The sequence below is a fragment of the Eubalaena glacialis genome, chromosome 18 (assembly GCF_028564815.1).
Source record: "Eubalaena glacialis isolate mEubGla1 chromosome 18, mEubGla1.1.hap2.+ XY, whole genome shotgun sequence".
NCBI classification, from domain to species: Eukaryota; Metazoa; Chordata; class Mammalia; order Artiodactyla; family Balaenidae; genus Eubalaena; species Eubalaena glacialis.
Genome location: NC_083733.1, coordinates 16,014,733 through 16,037,141, shown reverse-complemented (window position 1 = coordinate 16,037,141; position 22,409 = coordinate 16,014,733). Strand labels below are relative to the sequence as shown.

General features: G+C 46.5%; 1 protein-coding gene across 3 annotated transcripts in view; it reads left to right on the top strand.

Moving 5' to 3' along the window:
* ZFHX3 (zinc finger homeobox 3) overlaps positions 1–22,409 on the top strand; it is a 252,974-nt gene that overhangs the window by 91,733 nt on the left and 138,832 nt on the right. For all 3 annotated transcript variants that reach the window (XM_061174008.1, XM_061174010.1, XM_061174009.1), the window contains one exon: positions 2,809–3,305. In XM_061174008.1, the coding sequence (XP_061029991.1) occupies positions 2,809–3,305 (497 nt within the window). The remainder of the gene's footprint in view (positions 1–2,808; positions 3,306–22,409) is intronic.

The following is a 22,409-nucleotide window of genomic DNA, read 5'->3' as shown; positions in this document are numbered from 1 at the left end:
GGCTCTACAGGGGAAAGGTAGTGTGTGTGAACTACACCCTTGCTTACACAGTTAATGTTCTCATACTGCCTTTGACAGAAACTTCTCCTTGCTGTTATCAAACAGATGCTGCTCCTGGGGATGCTTTCTTCCCAGAGGCCTTCAGGGAAAAGTTCGGCACCCTTGGTCTGGTCTGGTTGAATTTGCCTCCATTTGTAGACCAGATATTAGGCTTGAGGCCAGATGAACATCCTTCCAGACATTCCTTTGGACTACAGTTGAGCACAGCACAGAAAAATGGGTAGCTTGCCAAGGCGTCTACATGTTGCCCGAGTAGTCAGCCAGCCACAGGACACCTACATGAGCTTTAAGAGCTCCTCTGATTCTGCTTTTGATTGTAGAGGGTGTCTTTTAATCCCTCTGCCTCTCTGAGGGTGTGCTCATGGGCGGGACTCAGGTGCCAGGGTGTCAGCTTCCAGCCTTAAAGTCAGGTGTGTGGGGAGATGGGGCCCACTCCTCTCCAAGACCATCTGTCTGGCATGATTCAAGAGTGGGCACCCGCTAAGTTCTCAATGTGGACGCTCTTCTCCCGCCTGCCTGTGAATTGGGTGAGGTTCCTCTCTTTCTTGGGGGCTGAATCAGTTCCTTGCAGCCCTATGGATTTGTAGGATTCCAAGCCCTAGGGGTGTTTCTCCAGGGTATAGTTCTCAAGGGAGTTTTGGCTTGCCTGTCGCCCACATTTCACTGCTTCTCTGCTTCTGTCTTTGATTTGCATTTCATTTTAAGAGCTTGGGATGGCAATAGGGACCTATTTCCTCTGCGTGTTCGAGGACTTCTCATTTTCACTCAGGCATCCAGCAAGTGACAGCTGAATTTCTCTTTAGAGCAATATTGATGTGCTGAGGTTAAATTTAAAAAGTGAAAAAGATCTGATGTTTCAGGTGGTCGGCATCAGAAACAAATATGTGTTTGCTCCTTGTCTTACCCTCCGGGCAGTTTCTGCTTTCACTGAACACCGCATATGTTTCATGGATGCTGCCTGGCCTTCGTCCCCATCAAGGGATGGAGCTTTTAGGCTTTTTTCCCCTATCTCTTTTTCTCTCTTGTCCTAAAAAGAATGTCACAGTTATGGCTCCTCTCACCAGGGGAGATGGCAAGAGAGAAGACAAGCAGAAAGCTTCCCCAGTCTTCTGACATGGCGTGCGCAAAAGATTCCTGTGTCTTGCTAGACTGTCCACAGGCTTCAAATGCAGCCACTCTGCTCAGTCAAGCCTGTACTGAGCTGCTCGCTCCAAGTGCCTCGTGTAGCATAAATAAGAAAATCTTTTTTTTTTTTTTAAATAATAACGTCTTTTCCTTGATTAGCCACTAACTTGGATTCTAATCAGTCATTAAAAAAAAAAAAATAACATCAGCCCAACCACATGTAAAAGGTCAAGTTTAAATATCAGTTGGGGAGTGACAGGGGCAGATGTAATAGCTCGTGCGTGCGTATGTTTAGGGGAGAGGCAAAAAACAGAAGCCGAAGCTCAGCATTCTCCTTGACTGTTCGCGTCTAGGTAATGGAGGGAAGGCTGCTCTTTCCAGGCCTTTCCCGTGCTATAAATAAGAGCTCAAAGTATTAATTTACTGCCGGTGAATGAGAGCCGGTCCCTGGTTTACGCAGGGCAGTGATGGACTGAAAAAGAGCAGGGGTGGAGAGGGAGGAGCAGAGCTTTCTCAGACCCTTTTTTTCAGGGCTCTGAGCTGACCTTTGCCTTTCACTGTCCATCTTAATCCAACTTCCCAAACCTGTAACATTTTGGCTGCTTTTTACCTTGTCTGGCACATCAGACGTTTGAGCCTCTGAGCAGGGGCCTATGTACCCTCTAGAGGCTCAACAAGGAGAAGACTGGACCCTCGTCCTAAAGAGGCTACACCCTGATGGGGACACCGGCCAGCATGAGGCTCTGTATGTGGCTGAAATATGCCAAAGGAGAATGTGACATGTCCCATAGTAGACCTACATTCCACGCAGTGTAGGGGGCTCATGGAAGGGAAATGATCGTACTCTTGGGGAGGTGTGGGAGGAGCCAGTGCCATTGACAGGCAGGTAGGCTATTGACCAGTGGGGTGTGATGAGGAATAGGGAGATCATTCCCGAAATCTCAGATTTAGAGCTGTGCTGTCCAATACAGTAGCCACTAACCTAAATGTAAATGAATTAAAAATAAATAAAACTAAAAATTCAGTTCTTCAGTTACACCTTAGCCATATTTCAGTTGTCCAGTAGCCACACGTGACTAGTGATTTCCACATTGGACAGTGCAGATACAAAATGTTTCCATCTTCGCAGGAAGTTCCTGTTAGATAGCACTGCTTGAGGTAAATTCTGGGCCCACTTCTGATTCACCATGAAGGCGTGGTGTCTTAGAATGCAGCTATAACTCATTTCCAACACTTCAGGGACTGGAGTTTCAGATTCTATTATGTCCAGTGAATGATGCTTTTATTTCTGTCTTTTCTTGGGTCTGAGCGAGGAGCCGAATTGAAATATTCAAGAGATTAAGTGGTTCCTATGTTCTTCTAGGCGTTCTTTTCCAAAAGAACAAACAAACAAACAAACATACAGCCTTCCACACGTTTCAGAATGTCCGTAGGAAAGATGCGAACACATCAAGTTGATTTTTGTTGTAGTTTTTCCCAGTTAGTAGCACCTTGCAGTGCTTGAAATGGGATCTCTTTTCTGCTGGAACCTGGGTTGAGGGTGGGGGAGGGCCGGTGGTGCCTCAGTTAGGGCTGCCGCTGTGAGCCTGGCCTCTGATTCTCTGCCCCTCTCCTTCCCTGCAGTGGGCGGTGAGATCCCCCTAGACATGCGGCTCGGGGGCGGGCAGCTGGTGTCAGAGGAGCTGATGAACCTGGGCGAGAGCTTCATCCAGACCAACGACCCGTCGCTGAAGCTCTTCCAGTGTGCCGTCTGCAACAAGTTCACCACGGACACCCTGGACCTGCTGGGGCTGCACATGAACGTGGAGCGCAGCCTCCCTGAGGACGAGTGGAAGGCCGTGCTGGGGGACTCGTACCAGTGCAAGCTCTGCCGCTACAACACGCAGCTCAAGGCCAACTTCCAGCTGCACTGCAAGACAGACAAGCACGTGCAGAAGTACCAGCTGGTGGCCCACATCAAGGAGGGCGGCAAAGCCAACGAGTGGCGGCTCAAGTGCGTGGCCATCGGCAACCCTGTCCACCTCAAGTGCAACGCCTGCGACTATTACACCAATAGCTTGGAGAAGCTGCGGCTGCACACGGTCAACTCCAGGCACGAGGCCAGCCTGAAGCTGTACAAGGTAAGACCCAGGCTGTCTCTGGAAGGGAGTTCATTGGATCCCTGGGTGACGGGGAGGGCTGGGGGTGGACAGACACAGAGGGGCTGGTGGCTGGCTGGCACCCTGGCGTTGGGAGGGGAGCTGGCAACCTGGCGGTGGGCTTCAGCCGGGAACTGCAGGGTCTGTGTGTGGGGTGCCTCATTTCGGGGGCAGGTTGTGTTTCCAGCAGCCCGATACTGTACATTGTTTCCTTTACCCTCCCACTGTCTTTTTTTTTTTTTTTTAAATATTTATTTATTTATTTTTGGGCTGTGATGGGCCTTAGTTGTGGCACATGGGATCTTTCATTAGTTGTGGCGCGCAGGCTTAGTTTCCCTGTGGCATGTGGGATCTTAGTTCCCTGACCAGGGATCGAACCTGTGTCCCTTGCATTGCAAGACGGATTCTTAACCACTGGATCACGAGGGAAGTCCTTCCCACTGTCTTTAGAACTGACTTTCCTCCTACCTCACATTTGCCATTTCCCTAGTTCTGGCTTTGCCTTTGGTCTCCTGTGTTTCCCTTCTCTCCTGCAGGCTTTCTGTTCTCCTTTTCCATCTGGTTATTCCCCGTTTTTTAGTCTCTTCCCCCCGGATGCCCCCTGGGGTTCTTTGTTTATGTTTGTTCACTCATTCATTTATTCAACAGGTACACATTAAGCCCCAGCCATATACCAGGCCCTGTTCTGGGCGTACATCCATGCACAAGGTAGACAAAAAGTCCCTTTCCTCCTAGAGCTTCCATTCTTTTTGGGGGCGGAGGGATGGATGATAAACACAATGGATAAATTAGATGGTAGGCTAGAAAGTAGTAAATGCTATGGGGAAAAATAGGGTCAGGTGAGGGGCCCCTTTGTTCTTTTTCGCTCTGCTTCCCGTGTTCTATGCCTCCTTTCTCTTCCTCATGTTTAAATTTTCCTTCTTCTTGCCGGGCTTCTCCCATCCTCCTCCTCTTACTCTGCCCTCCCTGCTTCTCCTTCCTTCCCATCCCTCCTTTCTCACCCCATCCCTCCTTTCTCACCCCATCCCTCCTTTCTCACCCCATCCCTCCTTTCTCACTCCATCCCTCCTTCCTCACCCCTCCCTGCCCCCTTCATCCTTTCTCTCAGTCCGCAGACGGTAACAAGGAGGAGGTGCTCGGATACTGTAAATAGTCCTTTCACTGGCATGGCAGAATTGCTCCAGACGCTTCTATTGATTTTCACTGGACTTAAAGCCTCACCTTTTTCTCTAATCATCTCATAATGGCTTTAGTATGAACAATCAGGTACCAATCGCCATAAATCTGCCCAGCCTCCCTCTACGTCCCTTCCACACCCTCTCCCTCTCTTTCCATTTCCCTCCCTTTTATTGTCAGTCTCTCTTCTTTCCTTTCACACCGTTTCCCACATCTCTGGGCCAGCGAGCGCCAGGTTTCCCCTCACCCTGAGCTACTTTCATCCCCTTTCTGCTTATGGTGATTTTAAACGGAGACTCCAAATAAGGAGGACTCTCATCCTCTCCCCATATCGGCCTCTGCCGAGATTGACACGTGTGATTCATTTTACCATTGCTCGTTCTCAGCTTGTCCAGAGACCTGTGTAACATGGATGAGAAACCATTTTAGGGAAAGGAGGAGAAAGCAGGCATGAGGTAGTGGGAATAGAATGTTCTGGAATTGACTGCTGACTCTGGCACGGATGGGCTCAAGCGGTGCAGAGGGGAGGGTCTGGGTACCAAACAGTCACCCCCACCCCTTGTCCTCTGTGAGCAGGACCCTCCCTGGATGGCTTCACCGTGTGCCACCCTTGGAAGGAAAGGCTCCTCGCCATCGGTTTAAATCGGAGGTTTTCATTGGCCACAGGGTGGTGCCGGTGTGGTCACGAAAACCTGATGGAGAAACCGGTGGAAAAAAGAGTTTCTAAAGGACCTGACTGAGTGAAATTAGTACAAAGGACCCGGTGTGGCCCTGGAAGGTTGTATGCAGCTTTGATGGAGGTTGTTTAGAGGTGGCACGAAGCTGGCCTCTTCCATCTGAGGAAGAACATTGCCTTTTAGATTATAAAATGTGTGGGGTGGTGATTAACTCTTCATGCTGTGGCCTCCAGTAAGAGTGGACCAGCCCCTGGATTTGCTTCTGAAGGGCCTGGAACCTGGAGGATTCGCCAAGTACATACCTTTTTGGTCCCCGGACCTCGTGCACTGGTCACACCTAGAGGGTCGGGCTGTGGTGGTTTCCAGGGCGGATGTGAGGGAAGCAGTCTGAGTGTTTCCGTTTGTGCTTTGCTGAACTAGCTGTGGATGCTCATCCCCTGCCTTAGTTTTCTCATTTTATATATATATATATATATATATATATATATATATATATATATATATATATATATATATTTGTGTGGGTTTTTGGAGATGGAGGAAACTCCTGCTCCAAAAAGGCAGCATAGTAGAAGCGTAAGTATTGGGATGCAGGGTAGAATGTGGGAACCAACGCTTAGAGGGGAGGTGCCCAGGCAGTGCGTTTGGCTGGCACATCTTAGGGGTGACCTCCACCCACATTCGGGGCAGAATCCCCCGTGTCAGGAGCCGAAGGTCGTCAGTCTGGTCTCATTGGGTAACGAGTGTCCCCGTGACTCTGCTGTGGGGGTGGGGAGTTCTCCCACACACTCCTGGATGTGACCCAGAAACTTCGCATCTCAGTGCCTGCCCCAGGCCTTTCTGTCCTACAGCGTGACTGAGATAAACTCCTCTTGCCCCCGAGGGGGTCCCTCCACAGGGTCTTGTGAGTCCTCGGATTTGGGGTGGGGCTTGGAGGTGTTTGAGAGTCAGTTTTTCTCTAGGCCCTGGTGTGGCCTGTGGTAAATGGAGATTGATTGCATGTTATTTTTCCTCTTGCTAATGTAATCCATTAGCCCAGCACATGCATAATCAGTTTAGAGCACAGTTAACTGGATATAATCGAGTTCTTTACTGTCTGCTAGAGAAACAGCTCCAGATGCTGCTGACCCGGGGAGGGCACCCGGCTTCTCACACACGGCCCTCCTCACTCACCCCTTCCCCAAGGTCTACCCTGACCCCCGCCCCGCTCCCACGCCACCCCACCCCATCTTGGTCCCCTGGCAAATTACTCATGATCGGTCGGCGAGATACCCACACTTGCTTTCTGTTGCATCGGCTCAAGTGGTCGTGATGCATCCGACTTCCTCGTCGGCCTCCCAACCTCTCTTTCCCCTCCTCTTCCTCTGGCATGCTGAAGGAGACAGAGCAGCGGTCTCGGGAGATGCAAGCAGAAGTGTAGCTTTCCGGTCTGTCCTTGGACACACTGGTCCAGAGTCATTTCTCTTGGTGTCATAAATCCTGGCACGTACGTTGCTGGATTAGGACTGAGCTGTCTGAAAGCATGAGATAATTCCTAATCTGGACACAAGAGAGGGTTGGGCTAATCTGCAAAAAGGAGAAACTGGCGATACTCTCTCTTGCCTGGCTGGAATTGTCTAGTTTGGATTATTGTGTGAGAGCAATTTTTAAATCGAGATTAATGTTCATTGCATTCTTCCTCCCTGCCTCCTGGAAGTGAAGGGAAGTGGGGGTCAGCTGGGGAGCCCCAGGCATCAGATGGAAGCTGTTTCCTTTTTTCTTTGCTCCCAGGTTACTTTTCTGAAGTGCTCGTGATTAAATTCCTTGAGTCCTTTTTTTGGGTCTTAAATAGCGGTGTCTCTGGTCCAGCCCCCAGTGGTCGTATGTCCAGACCCTCACAGCTGCCATTATGGGCACTGTGATAGATTGACACAGAGACGCAGCGGGAAGGCCAAGGGCCCCAGTCAGGCTTAGAGGCTGAGCTCTTGGTTTTTTGCCTATAGTGATTCATCTGAGCCGGAATGGAAGTGTGTTGTGGGAAAGGTACTTGTCTCTCATTAGGGCTTGAGCTCCAGAACGGGAATTCCTCACCTTACTGCTTTCCCACATAGATGTTTCACTCTTCTCCTAGAGGACCTGCTCCCAGGCCCCTGTCTCCCACTCCTTCCCCCCACAGAGATGCGGGGTGTTCTTGCTTGTCTTAAGTAGGGGGGCAGCAGATACTGATAGCGACTGCCCTCCACTCTCCTCCATGCTAGCGCAGATCCTGAGTCCAGTTTGTGGGTTCAGAGCTAGCGGGAGCTCTTCTGTGTTTATCTGGACTTGCCTGCTGTGTGGCTTCCCTGGTGAGCTCTCTGAAATTTGTAGTGTTTTCCGCTTGGGGGAGGAGGGTGCAGAAAGGGCAGTTGGAGATCAGTGCACACCTGCCAACTATTAGAATCTGTTTTTCACTTTGATGTTTTTCTTCACCTGAGAGTCATTGGGATGGAAATCCATCAACTTGAGCAGAGAGATTAAGACCCCACCAGAATCTATTACTCAAACAGTTCCCAGCTGAGTTTTCTTTGATTGGGCCCAGCCCAAGAGTTTCATATTAATCTTAAATTATACACAAAGAAGGTTGTCTACCACAGGGTTGAGTCTGGGCCCCATGTGAGCTGCGTCGGGCCAGCTAGGCAAACCGAGGGGGAGACGCCAGATCTATTCGGTTTCAAGTAGGAGGTAGAGTATGGCACCAACTGACTGAACAGTACTTACCCAGTTCTCCACATAGTGAGCTTTGATGCTTGCCATCCTATTGGGATTATTCGAGGTAGAATGAAGGAAGAAACCCTCTGTCAGACTCTGCATTCCTTCAGAATCCATCCTCTCAGTTCTTTCCCTGACGGGGTTCACTCTCCCAGCAGGGCAATAAATTCACCATAGGATGGATGGACAGATTGGAAGATGTACCAACAAGTCAGACAGAGGTTTGGTTTGCAATTTGCATTCTTCATGCTCCTTTATGGGTGCACGGGGTGGGGGTCTTAGGCACACATTGGCACGCTTCATGCCCACAGGTGGTGACCGGCAGCCTTTGTCTTGCTTGGAAAGCAAAAAGCTGTCCCTCCTCCCTCCTCCCTCCTCGTCCTCTCCACCCTGGTGTGGCTTCATGTTTGAAGCCCTGGTACAGGTGCCATCTGGTTTCCATCGTCACTCTGGAACCAGTTTCCTCAAACCTTGCTTTCTCATTAGGTCGACTCTTTTTTTTAAGTGCATACTTATGCCTTCTTCTCTCTATACCTTGGTGCTTTCAACCAAAAATGAAAGGCAGGGAATGTTTTCCTGTGGTTGATTTAGAAGGTGTGAAGGGCCAGATGTTTTGGTAAATTTGAGCACGTTTCGCCTTCATGCCCTCCATCTCCCGGAGCAGCTGGGGGTCTGAAGTTCATTCCCCTCACTTGATGGCTGGGCTCGCGGGATGGGGGGCTTCTGGGGCTGGGCTGGGAGACTGCATGCACATGGGCCCCATGGTCACCACTGGAGAGCCCAGGGGGGCTCTGGCGGTGTTTCTGGCCACATGATAACTTCAAGGGGACTCTAGGAAGGTTGAAAAATCAAATCTTTTTTGGAGGCAGGGCTCGTGTTGGGACAGATTTAATCCTTCACTGCTGTAGGAATTATGGCCAACATATGATATAGGAACGTGTGGCCAACGTATGGCCAGTGGGTGCAGTGTGAAAGATCGGCACCTCAGTGCAGTCTTGCCCTCCCTCCAAAACCATCCCACCCACCTTCATCTGAATCCCTCTGGTGGGTGCCATTTCACTCAACACATTCATTCAGCTGATTGGCTTTAAGCACAAGCTTTGCCTAGATCCCTCTGGTTACTGCGTTACACACACCTTCATGTCAAGGAGGTTGGGTCATTGTTACCTTTTGGCTCCACGCTTTAGATACCAAATAATGGAATTGAAATCTTATTAGATGTGCCCGTTTTTTTAAAAGTCCAGCAGTAAATATGCTACCTGTTGAAAAACCAGTTTCATAACCATTAACCACAACACTTTCCCCTTTTTTCCAAATGCTTTTAGTATTTTTATTTTCTCTCCTTTTTCCCCTGCATCCTTCTTATGGATGGTAAAGAACTGATCAGACCCCTTTAGATTATTATTGTATTCTTAATTATTTCTTCAAGACTGGCATCCCATGTTTACCTCAAGTGTAAGCTAATAATAAAATGTGGATTCCTTATTTTTATGGTAGAAATTATTAGTGTGAGTAATGTGTGTTCACTGTAGAAAATTTGAAAAATCCAGGGAAGTATAAGAGAAAATAATCATCAGCCTAAACCCCATCATATGACAACATATTTTTATTTCTTTCTTTTTGCATATAACAAGATGCATAAGTCATCTTACAAACTTGGAATTATGCTGCATGTATATAGTATTATACCTCAGCCCTTATATCTTTAAGTATTTTTCAGTACTTTTTAAAATGGAAGTCCTTTTTCTACTCTCCAGCTCTGTTCTCCAGAAACAAATCACTGTTATTTAGATGATCTCCTTTTGGTTTTTTTTTTCCTATGCTTATACTGATAGAAATATGTGTGCATGTGTGTACACATACATACTGTTCACTTAAGAAATCTTCATAGACACATGCTATGCTTTTGGCTTGCTTTTCTCATATAACTGTTTATCCTGAAAATCATTTCAGGTTATTACATACTGATCTAGCTCACTCTTTTTAGTGGCTACATAGTTTTCCATTTACTGACCAGGTCCTCACTGATGTACATTTATGTTACCTGCAGTTTTGATCTTACAGACACTGAGGTGTAGGGAACAGCTGTGTTCATACATCTCTCTACACTTGAGCTGTTCCAAGAAGTGGGCCTGCTGGGTTCCAGGGTGTCATGCCTGTAGATAGAGTACTTTCTAATGGCCCTTCAGAAAGAAGACCCTGTCAGAATATTATTCACATTGTTAAGAACATTTTAAATATTATTAAGTTTTAAGTATTGTAACTATTTTAAACATTTCAAGTTTTATTAAGAACATTTCATCTCCTCCCTATATTAGGTGATGCTCCAACCCCCGCATGGTGACCGACACTACGTTATTTTTTTGTTTTCATCAGATTGGCAGATTTGTTCCAATGTGGGTCTCTTTAATTGTTAGATAGGGTGAACGTTTTTTCATGCATTTATTGGCTGTTTGAATTTTTTCCTTTTAATATTTGATTTATTTATTTTTGGCTGCGTTGGGTCTTCGTTGCTGCCCGCGGGCTTTCTCTAGTTGAGGCGAGCGAGGGCTACTCTTCGTTGCGGTGCACGGGCTTCACATTGCGGTGGCTTCTCTTGTTGTGGAGCATGGGCTCTAGGTGCGTGGGCTCAGTAGTTGTGGCTCGCGGGCTGTAGAGTGCAGGCTCAGTAGTTGTGGTGCACGGGCTTAGTTGCTCCGCGGCATGTGGGATCTTCCTGGACCAGGGCTCGAACCCGTGTCCCCTGCATTGGCAGGCGGATTCTTAACCACTGCGCCACCAGGGAAGCCCGTCCTGAATTTTTAAAGAATATTTATTTATTTGGCTGCACCGGGTCTTAGTTGTGGCACGTGGGATCTTCGTTGCGGCATGCAGGATCTTTAGTTGCGGCATGTGGGATCTAGTTCCCTGACCAGGGATCTAACCTGGGCCCCTTGCATTGGGAGCGTGGAGTCTTAACTGCTGGACCACCAGCAAAGTCCCTTGGCTGTTTGAATTTCTTTAGTGGCTTTCCTTTTCATAGCCTTTGCCCTGTATTCATTCATTCATTCAGTTCATTCATTCATTTTGGGGGTTTGGTCTTTTTTCTGAGTGGTTTGCAAGAGCTCTTGGTTTATCAGGGCCAACGGTCCCTACTGTGCTGTGGATGCTGCAGAAATTTCTCCGAGTCTTTTATTCATCTTTCACTTAGCTTAATGATGTGCTTCAGCCTACAGAAACTTTTTCGTTTGTATGTTGTCCAATCTGCATCTCTGTTTCTTTATCCTTCTAACTCTTCTCTTTTTCCAGGGAGGCTCTCTCTCGCTGCTAATGTTATAAAATAATAACAGTAATAGCTAGCTCCTATACGACACTTATCGCAAACAGGTACTGTCATACCTGCTTTACAGGATTAATTGATTTACTCTTCTCTTAACCCACCTGTTTTCAAATGGGGGCACCCGAGGCAGAGGGCGTTACAAGTCACCAGCTAGCGAGTGTTGTTGGAGTGGGTCTTCAAACCCAGGCAGGTGGGCACCGCTTGATTGATAGTTTCTTCAATACTTTCTCCCCCTGTTTAAGACTTTAATTTATGAGGAATGTATTTTGTATAGGGTACATTGTAGGGCTCTGTTTTTGTGTGTTGTGTGATTTAGGACCATGTTTTCTTTCAAATTGGATGGTTGGTTGTCCAACAGATTCTTAAATAGCCATTCTTTCCTTGCTGATGTGAAAAGCCCTGTGTATCATCCCCCGTCTGTAGATCTTACAGAGCACCTCCCGAATACTTCGCAGATTTGGGTCAGTCCACGCATATTTCCGGAGTATTGCTTGTCGAAAGCACTGAGACACAAGGAGAGGGAACACACAGGCAGTTCTCTTTTCCAGGCATGTAAAGCCCTGTGGATGAGATTTCCTCCTCTCTCCTTTTCCTCTTCCTCTCTGGTGCATTCCCCAGGGTGAAATTTCTTGGATTAATTACCTTCATCTCAAATACACCGGGATGAGAGAGTCTTCAGGAGAAAAGGGGGCTTGAGAGAGGGACCAAATTTTTTATTGTTTCTTAATGGAGACTGTGGGTCTCACCTTTTTTTTCCTTTTTTTTTTTTTTTTTTTTTATAAATAAGACAGAGAACAAATACTGAAAGTCTGAGAATTTCCCTTTTCTGAAGTTCTTACTCGGATAGCATGGGGATAGTGTGGCTGTGTCTGCTTATTTCCAGGAGCAGCTGTTTTCAGCTACTGGTGACAAGTCTCCTTTTGGATTCCAGAGAAGGTGTGCAGTGGCCCCGACTCAGGCTGAGGAGCGGGGTCGTCTAATTTCAGAAAATCCAGTAACTACCGCTTTGTCGAAATACTTGAAACCCTCCCACGTCCACTCTCCCCCGCCCCACAAATCCTTAAGCTCAAAGCCCTAGGCCTTCTTGGGAAAGAAAAATCTCAAACTATCCATCCCCTCCAGCCCAGCCCCGTGGAGAGGAATAAGCCATACTACTTGTGGAGTTCTTTGCACGAATGCCACCTGACGTCTTAGGGTGGTCTGTAACCCTAAGAATTTTGCTGCAAATATTCCATTGCCTCCACATTCCAGAATAATCCTGTGTGTTACAGTTGCTCCAGGTAAACCCCGTCTGGCGGAAAGCGGTGCCAGCTAGCAGGGGGCAAAGACCTAAACCCAATTTTGAGTCCTTTCAACTTGCTCAGGACTTGGACTAAAAGGACAAATTTGCATACATTTAGTCCCAATAGGTGTTTCTGGTTTTTTGTTTTGAAAGGGAAATTGTAAGGGAACAATTAAGCATTGTCAGGAACATTGTCAGAAGGCAAGAGTTTTTAAAGAATTACATAATACACCTGAACCATAGTCTTTATTCCTTTTTCAACATAACTTGAAACTCTAAATGCTATTTAAGTGTAGGGTGGGAAAGGCTGTTGCTATGAAAACCCTTTCGGTAGCACTAACTGAGTCATTTAATACTTTAATATTTAATGAAATTAGGTTTCCAGCACTTTTTTTTTTTTTTTTTTTAAGCAGCCAGGTTGTAGGGTGAAAGTTAAAAATGTTAGGGACAAAAAAAGTCTGTTGCTCACAGAGATGTTTGAGGTTATTGAAACCAGCAGCATCAGGCTGGTGACCCTGAGGAGCATTGAAAATACCACAGCACCTCGGGGTCAAGTTGCCAAATGTAGCAAATAAAAATGTGAAATACCCAGTCAAATGTAAATTTCAGACAGCCAACAAATAGTTTTTTGTTATAAGTATGCACCATAAAATATAATTATATTTACGTATCTGAAATTCACATTTACCTGAGCATCCTGTGTTTTCTCTGGTAACTCTTCCTCTGGATGATGAAGAAATTCTTTCCTAGTGTCCTACCAACTGGCCCGGTGGGAGCGTAAAGAGAGATAAGTGGCTTCCTTGTTGGTAAAGCCTCTGTTTTTTTTTTAAATGGGTCCCAACAAAAGAGGAAAATTATGAAGGCCTGTAGTGATGATTTCCAATTTTTGTTATTTATAGAAAACTCATATCAGATTTTCACATTTTCTACATTAAATAAAGTGCTTTTCCTATAACGAAATCTGAAATTTTCTCCAGAGCTATTTGTTAAGATTTGCTTTTCAGTAATTTTTTCATTATTTCCTTTTATTTGAAGTGCTTTCATGTTGCACAGCGAGACGGACGGCAGGATGCCCAGTTCAGCTCGTTGCAGTCTTGCCAGAGGCTTCCACTGTCCTTGCTCACGCTTGGCTCCTTGGGCCTCTTTCTGCATTGTTATTTGTATGTAAGTGGTAGAAATTCACAGCCCTTGAGCGTCCGCTGTTGTACTTGTGCCCTCCCACAGGCAGGACTCTCCGAGGAGACGCTGAAAGTGGGTTTGAATCGGGACTAATCATCAAGAATGATTAAGGAACCTTCTCTAGGGTCTGTATCCTCATTTTGTAAGAGGCAAACTAGTTAGAAGGTTAGAAATGTTTATCTACCGATAGTATTTGATTTGTAACATGTTAATTAGCAGGGCAGGTTCCCAGTCCCAGGACGAGGGCCTCCAAAGCATATCTGGTCTCTTAGGTCAACAGTTTTAACCACCATTTCGTTTGCTTTGTCAGCCTGTGTGTTGGAATTGCGGGGAGAATTTCTCATGTCCTTGCTGTCTCTGTTGAGTCTTTCTCTTTCTCTCTCTGACCACAGGCTCCATCTTGAGGACTGTTGGGCCCTTGTAGCCGCTTCTGAGCCAACCTCTGGACTTCCCTGGGTGACGTATCACACCAGGTTGTCCTTCTTTTCCTACAGAAGACAGGGCCCTAGGGCCCCTGGTTCTGGGATGGGAGTGTCCCTGCACCTGTCACCCTGATTTGCTCTCCTGCTGCTGGTTTGGACCCCAGCACTTAGGACACCATTCCCTGGTTTTGTCTGTGGGACACCAATAAATGGGAAGGGGATTTCTCCCTCTGGGTCAACAACATTTACTGAGTCTGATTTTGTGCTGAGCCCTGAAGTAGGATTTTTGACTCAGGCTAATAAATCTTGTAACATGTTATTTAAAAACCTCTTTTGTGTAGGGAGCTCATAGTGAGTGGCATGCGCTGGGAGTGTGTTTTACCTCCAGCGTCCGTGCTCTGTGACGGGGACCCCCGTCCCTGCATCTGTCTGTTTGCCTTTCACGTTGCTCTTGCTTCTGAATCTTCGTCCTTTTGGAAGAGTGCCCAGGGAGACATGAGCAGACACCAGGTGTAGTTCTGAGTTAGGAGAAAATCACTTTCCAAAAACCTGGGGCACACAAGTCGTACCTGTGTGGGGCTGGAACTTTTTTCTGGTCTACTCTTACTTCCTTTCTCTCTTCTTCCAGCCAAAAAGCTGGAAAGATCCCACAACCAACCACAGCCTTGCTGATACCTGCCCTCCTGTGACAAGTAGGGAGGACAGAATCCTGAGTGACCTCAAGGCTTTTCCAGCAGGATTCTGTCCCCCTTAACTGTTGGAGGAGCACCGGTGTCCCCAGGCCGGGGGTTGGTCTTGTGGTCCTGCGCACCCATGTGGACTGTACTCAGTTCCTTTTTTTGGCTTTTCTGTTGATGTATCTTAGGGCCTTTGGGACAGTGGGAACAGTCATGTCGGGATTTGGTGTTTGCTCTCGGGTTCCCTTTGGCCCTTGCGAGGGAGGGCTGGGTCACTGCGGAGAACCTGCCGATGAGATGTGGATGTCGGAGCTCCTGGAGATCTAGGAGAGGCTTTGATTTTATTTACGGCAGAGGCTATCCTGGTGGCATGACCCCGTCTCTCTTTGGAACACGTTTTGCTGATTTAAAATAGGACTCATTTGAGTTCCTGACTCCTTGTGAACCTTTGACTGTCGTGAGCCAGGAAGGTTCTCTGAGCAGCATCACGTGTTTCTCCTGCACTCCGCGTATGTGTCGGGGGGATAAAGGGTCACCCCAAATGGTCACCCCCATGCCAGGGTGGTTTTCAGGGTGATCTGCCCCCCTCTGCTGGGCCTTCCCGTTTCTGTATTTCCCTTCTCCCACCAGCTCTCTCGCTTTCTAAAATCATTAAAGATAGATGGAGCCTGGGGAGCATTCCTAGGTTCTTCCAGTCAGCCAGGCCAGGAGGCGTGCGTCCTGGGACCGTGATTTCCTCAGTGTCCTAGACATGAGTCAGTGAGTGCGACTCTGCAGCCGGCTGTGGTTTAGGAAGCGCTGTGGGGAGCGATTTGGCTGGACGCATCTGCTTGTGTGTGTTTCTTTCACTTCTGGTTTTCAGATTAGGATCCAAGCATTTTTCATTATTATTATTTTTTTGTCCAGTCTGGGTTTGTATTAGTGATGGCCACAGCTGCCAGTGTGGGAAGACCAAACCATTTCTCCAGGGACAAGAGTTCTGTAAAGTCAAGTCCAGTCTCGTCTTGTCCAACTTTGAATCCATATCCCACCTCTCCATCTCCATCATCTTGCTGTGATCATTTGCATTTCTGGGCCTTCGCCACTTTGAGTTTATCCAAAGTTCAGGCTCGGGGCATCTGTGGGTTTGTTCTTAGGTGGTGAGTTCTTGAGTCATTCTTCCTCTCTGACTTTTTCCTCTCTGATGTTCTAGCACCCAGAGGACCCCAAAAGTCACCGAGACACTCCTTCTGCATTCTCAGTGCCTCCCACAAACACTGTCACATGCTTTTCTCCTTTGCCTGGTCTGCTCTTAATTCCTCTTGGTACATGGCATTTGGAATAAAGTCTCACCTGGGGATGTCTCAGACAGCAGCGACAAAGCCCAGCTCCACTGAGGGGAGACTAATTACACAGCTAATTAATCCAACAGATGTCACTGTAAATGCTCGTTTCTTTGTAATTTGGATCTACATCGCCGAGATAGGCTTTGGGCCCCGCTGGAAATGTCCTTTTTATCAGACTTTAAGGAATAGCATATTTCCGGCCTCGCCTTTATGCTCTTGTGACACATCCCTGGTTTTCCAGAAAGCTCTCCCCCACTACTGCAGCCACAGATGGTGTCTCTGCCCTGAGTGCATGTCACACCGTTTGCCACCAGGCTTGTCTCTTGTCTCATGTTGTTAGTTTGTTTCTCCAACTGGTTTGTAAACCTCTTCAGAATGTCAGCTGCCTTAACCAGTGTTTATCTCTCGAGAATGCACCACGACACAAGACAAGCAGACACCCAGAGATGGTCACCAGTTTCTTTCCCTTTGCTTCCTTGTCTTTCCTGCAAGCAAGTTTGTTTGTGATGAATGCAGCTGAAGAGTGTTTGAAAGGGACCATTTTGATATCAGATGGTGAAGAAGCATAGAACTCCTGTGATTTGGTTAGTGAAATCGAAAAACTCACAGATGGAACAACCAAAGGGTTCTTGGAGGTGGGGGAGGGGTGTCAGGAAGCAGGAGGGAGGTGGTGATTTTGTTCCCTCCCTGCTCAGTGATATGAGTGGAACAGACAGGATGCAAGGCTCTGCTTTCTGCAGGCGGCCTGCGGGCGCTGTGCGCCATCGCTGGTGGTCCTGGGCCGCAGGCTGGCAGCCTGTGCCTGCAGAAGCTGACTAGTTCCTAGTGGGGTATTGCCACCCGCCCAAGGCCGTGATGACTGAGTTCTGTTTGCTAACGTCCCCTTGGCCTCCCTTGGTCATGCCCGCCTGTGAGTGAAGTCACAGTGTCCCCTCCTGGCTTCCGTGGCACCAGTCTTCTGGTTTGTCTTGTCCCTCTCTGGCCCGTCTCCTTGGTCCCCTTGCTGGCTTCTCTTCTGTTATTTACAGTAAATGCTAGAGTCCCCGGGGCTTGGCTCAGGCCCTCTTCTTTTTTCTGTTTGTAATTCTCCCTAAGTGTCATGCTCAGCTTTTAAACAACATCTCCCTTCTGGTGACACTGGAATCACGGTCTCGAAGCCTGGACTCTCCTTTCATCTGCCTCTGTACTGGGCCCTTCCGGTGAATGTCTGATAGTTGACTCCTCAGACTTAGCATGGCCTGAAGAGAAGTCTTGCTGACCATGTAACTCCCAAGCCCCTTTCTCCCCTGGGCTCCCTTGGTCAGGGCCAATGCCAGTCTACCATTTGTTCAAGCCTGACAGCCGGGAGTTATCGTGGCCACCTCCTTCTTTCACTCCCCTGTAGCCAAATCATCCCTACGTCCTGCTGACCCCACCTTCAAAATATGTTTCCACCACCTTCCCCGTTGTCTCTCACTGTGTCAGCTCTCTCCTGGCCGCTACTCTTGCCCCTTACAATCTACTCTCCATGCAGTGATGTCATGAAGAGGAAAATCAGGTCATGTCACTCCCCTGCAAAGACCCAACAATGGCTTTCCGTCCCACTTAAAATAGAAGCCAACCTTTCTACCCTGGCTAACAAACCTCCTTGTGACCTGGACTCCACCCGCCATACCAGCCTCATCTTATAACACCCCCTCCCCTTCCCATGACACTTCAGCCGCACTGGCCTTCTTACTGTTCCTTCAACGGGCCAAGCTGGTACCTCCTGCTGGGCCTTTGCACTTGGGGTTCCACTGCCTGGAATGTGCTTCCTTGACCTCGACATCCAGCTCTAGTCCTCAGAGAGGCTTCCCCTGACCCCCGCTCTCCACTAGTGACTGAGAGGGGCTCCATCTGAGCTGACATCTCTGCATTGACAGTTACTGTCTATTTTTCTCATTCATTCATTTATTTGTCTACCAAAAGATCAGCTACCTCGGTTGTCTTACTAATGGCTATATCCCTGGCATTTAGAACAGTGTCTGACACCAGCTCAATAAATACTCATTGAATGACAGAAGTGCTAGCAGAACGTGCCCGTGGTTTCTCCTCTGCTCTAGGATCTAGTGTAGCAGTGTAGTCTGAACACTTGGCTTTACATAATTGAGAGTCCAAAAGCACATGTCAGAGTAAACTGGATGTCATGTGTGGACCAGAGCTTTCCAGAGCTGTTTATAACCATGTTACTTACCATCAATTTTGTGCAGCTTTTTTCTGTATTGACCCACTGGGAAACAGTCCTGGGACTGTTGTGCAGCTTGTGTCCAAGTATTTTGAAAATTCCCACATGCAGCCAGCCTTGGCTCTGTGTCCCCAAATTCTACCAGCCAGAATCACACCTCTTTTCACTCAGCAGTCATAGAGATTGATGTTGAGGTAGAAAAAGTGATGGCACTTTCCTCCAACTTCATATTATAGTCTATTTTTATAGTGGTCTTTTTCCTCTACTCAATTACGAGACCCTTTACAGCAGGATTTGTTTATTCTTATCCAACTTTGTATCCTTCCCAGTCCTGCAGGTATTAGGTAGTCAGTCAGTCAGTGTCAATTGAAGATTTGATACCAAAGACAAAAATCTTAAATATAGAAACTTAAAGATTAGGTTCAGTCCTGAAAAGGCTACTCCTTCTCCGTCTGTTTCCTTAGAATCTGCTCTGTTCACTCTCCAACTCTTTGTGTCTAAATGATGCTGGTTAGCCCCATATCTGGTTTTCTCCAGGAGAACCACGTGGCAGAATGTATTCCCAGTAAGAGAGGAACTCCAATCTCCTTCTCTCCTCCTGCCCCACGTTCAAGCTGCACATCTTTGCACACCTTTAAGGAGCAGGATAACGTACTGGCTTCTTTAGGGCTGTGGTCTTAAACTTTGAAAACTTTGTTGACTAGAATACAAAAAGAGATACATTTTAATTGGTGACCCAGCACATACATATAGAGAGATATTTTATATATATAGCTGAAACAAAAGTTTTACAAAATAATTTTATCCTTACTACATGTGCTGCATTCTGATACTTTCTTTTCTATCCTATTCCTTTTTTTTTTTTTTTACACAAATGCTGGTTGTATTCATGGCATGGATTTTATGATTCACTAATGCAATGACTCTCTACCCAGGGAGGAGGGGCCTGCTTGGCCCAACCCTCAGAGATTCTGATTTCGTAGACTGGGGGTTTCTAATAGCTCCAGGTTCAGAACCACTGCACTGAAGGATCAGGAACTGCAGTTTGAAAAACATTGTCATGCAGGATACAAAGAAGAGTTGATCGGTGCTGGCAGATGTGTACACCAAAGTTATCCAAGTCTGGAAGGAGTTAGAGGGAGAGAGAAATCACAGCCAATTGGTTAGATCAGAATAGACCTCCTGGAAGGAGGGAAGCTGGAGTTTGTTTGGGCAAGCTTTGAAGAGGGAATGATCACATAGACGGGCAAGCTGGACAGAGGACAAAGGCAGATTCATCTCTTCTACATACTAAACCCGAGGCCGTAATTCGAAACTGATTTTTGTAACTAGTCCTTCCTTTCATGCAGTGTGGTGGTCACTATAACTTCCCAAGAAAAATCAGGGTGAGCCAAACATTTCATACTAGTAACACACTGGAATTGGGGCCTCTTCAGTATTGTATTAGTAAGGAAGTCTGCTCAAATAATCTGTTAAAATAATAAAAAATATTTTTAAAAAGTACCCCATAAACAAATATTGAACTATAGTTAACACCATGTGTGCTAAAGTATTTGTGGGGGCCGGGGGGCAGGTGTAAAGTGTATTTGTCTGCAGTTGACTTTGAAATGCATCAAAAATGGAAGCTTCATTGATAAATGGATAAAAGGATATTATATTTATAACTATATAGAGCAAACTAATATATATATGTACATATACATATACAAACTAATATATATACACATATACAGACTAATGTGTGTGTATATATACAGCAAAGTACGAGTTTTAGCATCTGGGTGATAAGTGTCTACTATATGATTTTTTTTCAACTCTTCTCTGTTACTGAAAATTTTCATAATATAACATGAGTGTAGAATACTAAAACCTGATGGTTAGGTGGTATTTCTACTCTGAAGTCCACACGTGGAGGCTGCAGGTTCACTGTGAGGTCTCTTCTCCACCCGCACTGTCCTCCCCTCTGCCTTCCCATGCAGATGTTCTGTTGTGTCTCTGAAGGTAGGGCTCAGGTATTTCTCTTTTTCAGGCAAACACATATATTTCGCTGGAGGCAGAAACCCTCCCAACTGAGAGGTCTCAAACCACTGCAGGAGAGGCAGTGGGAATTGAACAGGCTCTTGGTCATTCCAGAAGTTTCAGATGCTCACTAGATGCCAGGCGCTAGAAAACTTCAAGATAGGCTGCCCACGTGTCTTAGGGGAAAGCCAGGTACTTCTTGGGGTTTTAAAGAGAGAGGGGCTCCCTGGTGTCAGGCTGCCTGGGTTTGAATCTTAGCTCCTGCCCTTCACAGATGTGTGGCTTCGGACGTGAAACTTAATCCCTCTGTGTTCTTCCACTGTGAAACGGGCTCCTGAAACGACCTGCCTGGTAGGACTATTGAGCGAGTTAAATGTGATCCTACCTGGGACGTGCCTGCACTGTAGTCGGCACACGGCACAAAACAATTTGCTCTTCTCTAACAGTGCCACTTTCCTGTGTTAGATTTTCCGTTGTCTTATGTAGACCACATAATTGAAGTTATTTTATAATTTGGTTTTCATTAGTTTTGAACTTGGCACGCTTTTTGTTTGGGGGACAGAAAGGCTGGTGGGGTTTTTTGGTTTGCAGGAGGGAGAAAGAATTTCCCTTGAGAGATGTGACCAATGTGTAGTGAAGACTTTGGGCAAGTAATTTAACCTCGGTCAGTCAGCTGTGGTCCCATCGGAAGAATGAGGGGCTGGGAGGGACCACTGAGTTCCCTTTCAACACTAAGAGTGTGTGTCTGCAGGATTTTTTTTTTTTTTTAAAGGAATACATCAGTCTCTTCTATGTAATGCAGCGAGAAGTGATCTAGTGAAGTACTTAGGAAAGTTAGAAAGTGATCCAAGTCCAGCTTTATTTTGGCTACTCCTTCTTCGACTCCTTCTCTGAGACGTGCCTAACAGGTCTTCAGCTGGGAGAGGAAAGAGCAGTGAAGTTACTTTTACCGACATAATTTTATAATGTTGTCCTGCCTAACCTGGGGGACCTTGGGGACTTCAGAATTTGATTTTTTTAAGCAGGCCTACCCCGCAAGCCCCAATACACCCATATTTCCCTTGCGTGACCAAAACTAGGTGCAAGTAAGAATTGAGGCTTGGAAACTGGTTCAGAGTACACGGCACACTCAGAACTGTAGTCTCTGTTTTTCCCCTTCCCTTATATACATTATTTTCTGATTAAAGCTAATGCAGATTCACTCTAAAGAAATTATAATCCAGAAATGCACAGCATGGAGGGCAAAGATTGAAAAGTGAAGGTTACATTCTAGTTAAACGGGAATGTATTTGGCTTTGGCGTCTCTTTAATGTCTTGTATTTGTGCCTGTTTACATTTTGTAACCTTGGCAATACCACAGACTATCGTAAAGGGGGAACCGCCTCTGAACACAAATGAAGTATTAGCCAGAGCTGCAAAGCGGCCTTACCCGCCTTGCCTAAGTGAGTTCATTTATGTTGAAAACCACAGTGTTGGTGGCATGGATGGCTTAACATTGCCTTAGGACTCTTCTTTCAGTGTTTACATTTGTGTCCCTGCTTGTGGCTGTACCACCCCAGCCTCCATTCACTGTAGCGAACACCTGCAGTCAAGTACGTAAAACGTTTCCATGGCAACTGTTTATTATCCATTAATTTACAATATTCCAAAATTTTTCTTCACCTGAAACATTTTTTTCTTTAAACTGTGCATTCCTCCTCTTCCTTTATTTGTACATTGGAAGTTAATCTCCTTGGCTACTCAAGTTATGGATGTTTTCTCCCTACCCCACCTCTTTTGAAAGTTGATTTTTTTTTTTTTTTTTTTTTTTTGGTTTTATGAACTAAATGGCTAAACTTGGGATCTCTGATTACAGCTCTGAGTCAGTAAGTGGGAAGAGAGGCCTCCCTCCTTGATTTGAAAGAAACAAGACTTAATGTGAAACAATCTTTAACATCTGAAACGATGTGCAAAGTATGTGCAACAGAAAAATCTCACCAAGTTCATTGCCTGCCTGATGATTAGATCAGCATGAGCGGATCTGGCAAGTATACTTGGGAAACAGAGCAGCTTTTTGTCATTTGAATGGTGAATTTAATGG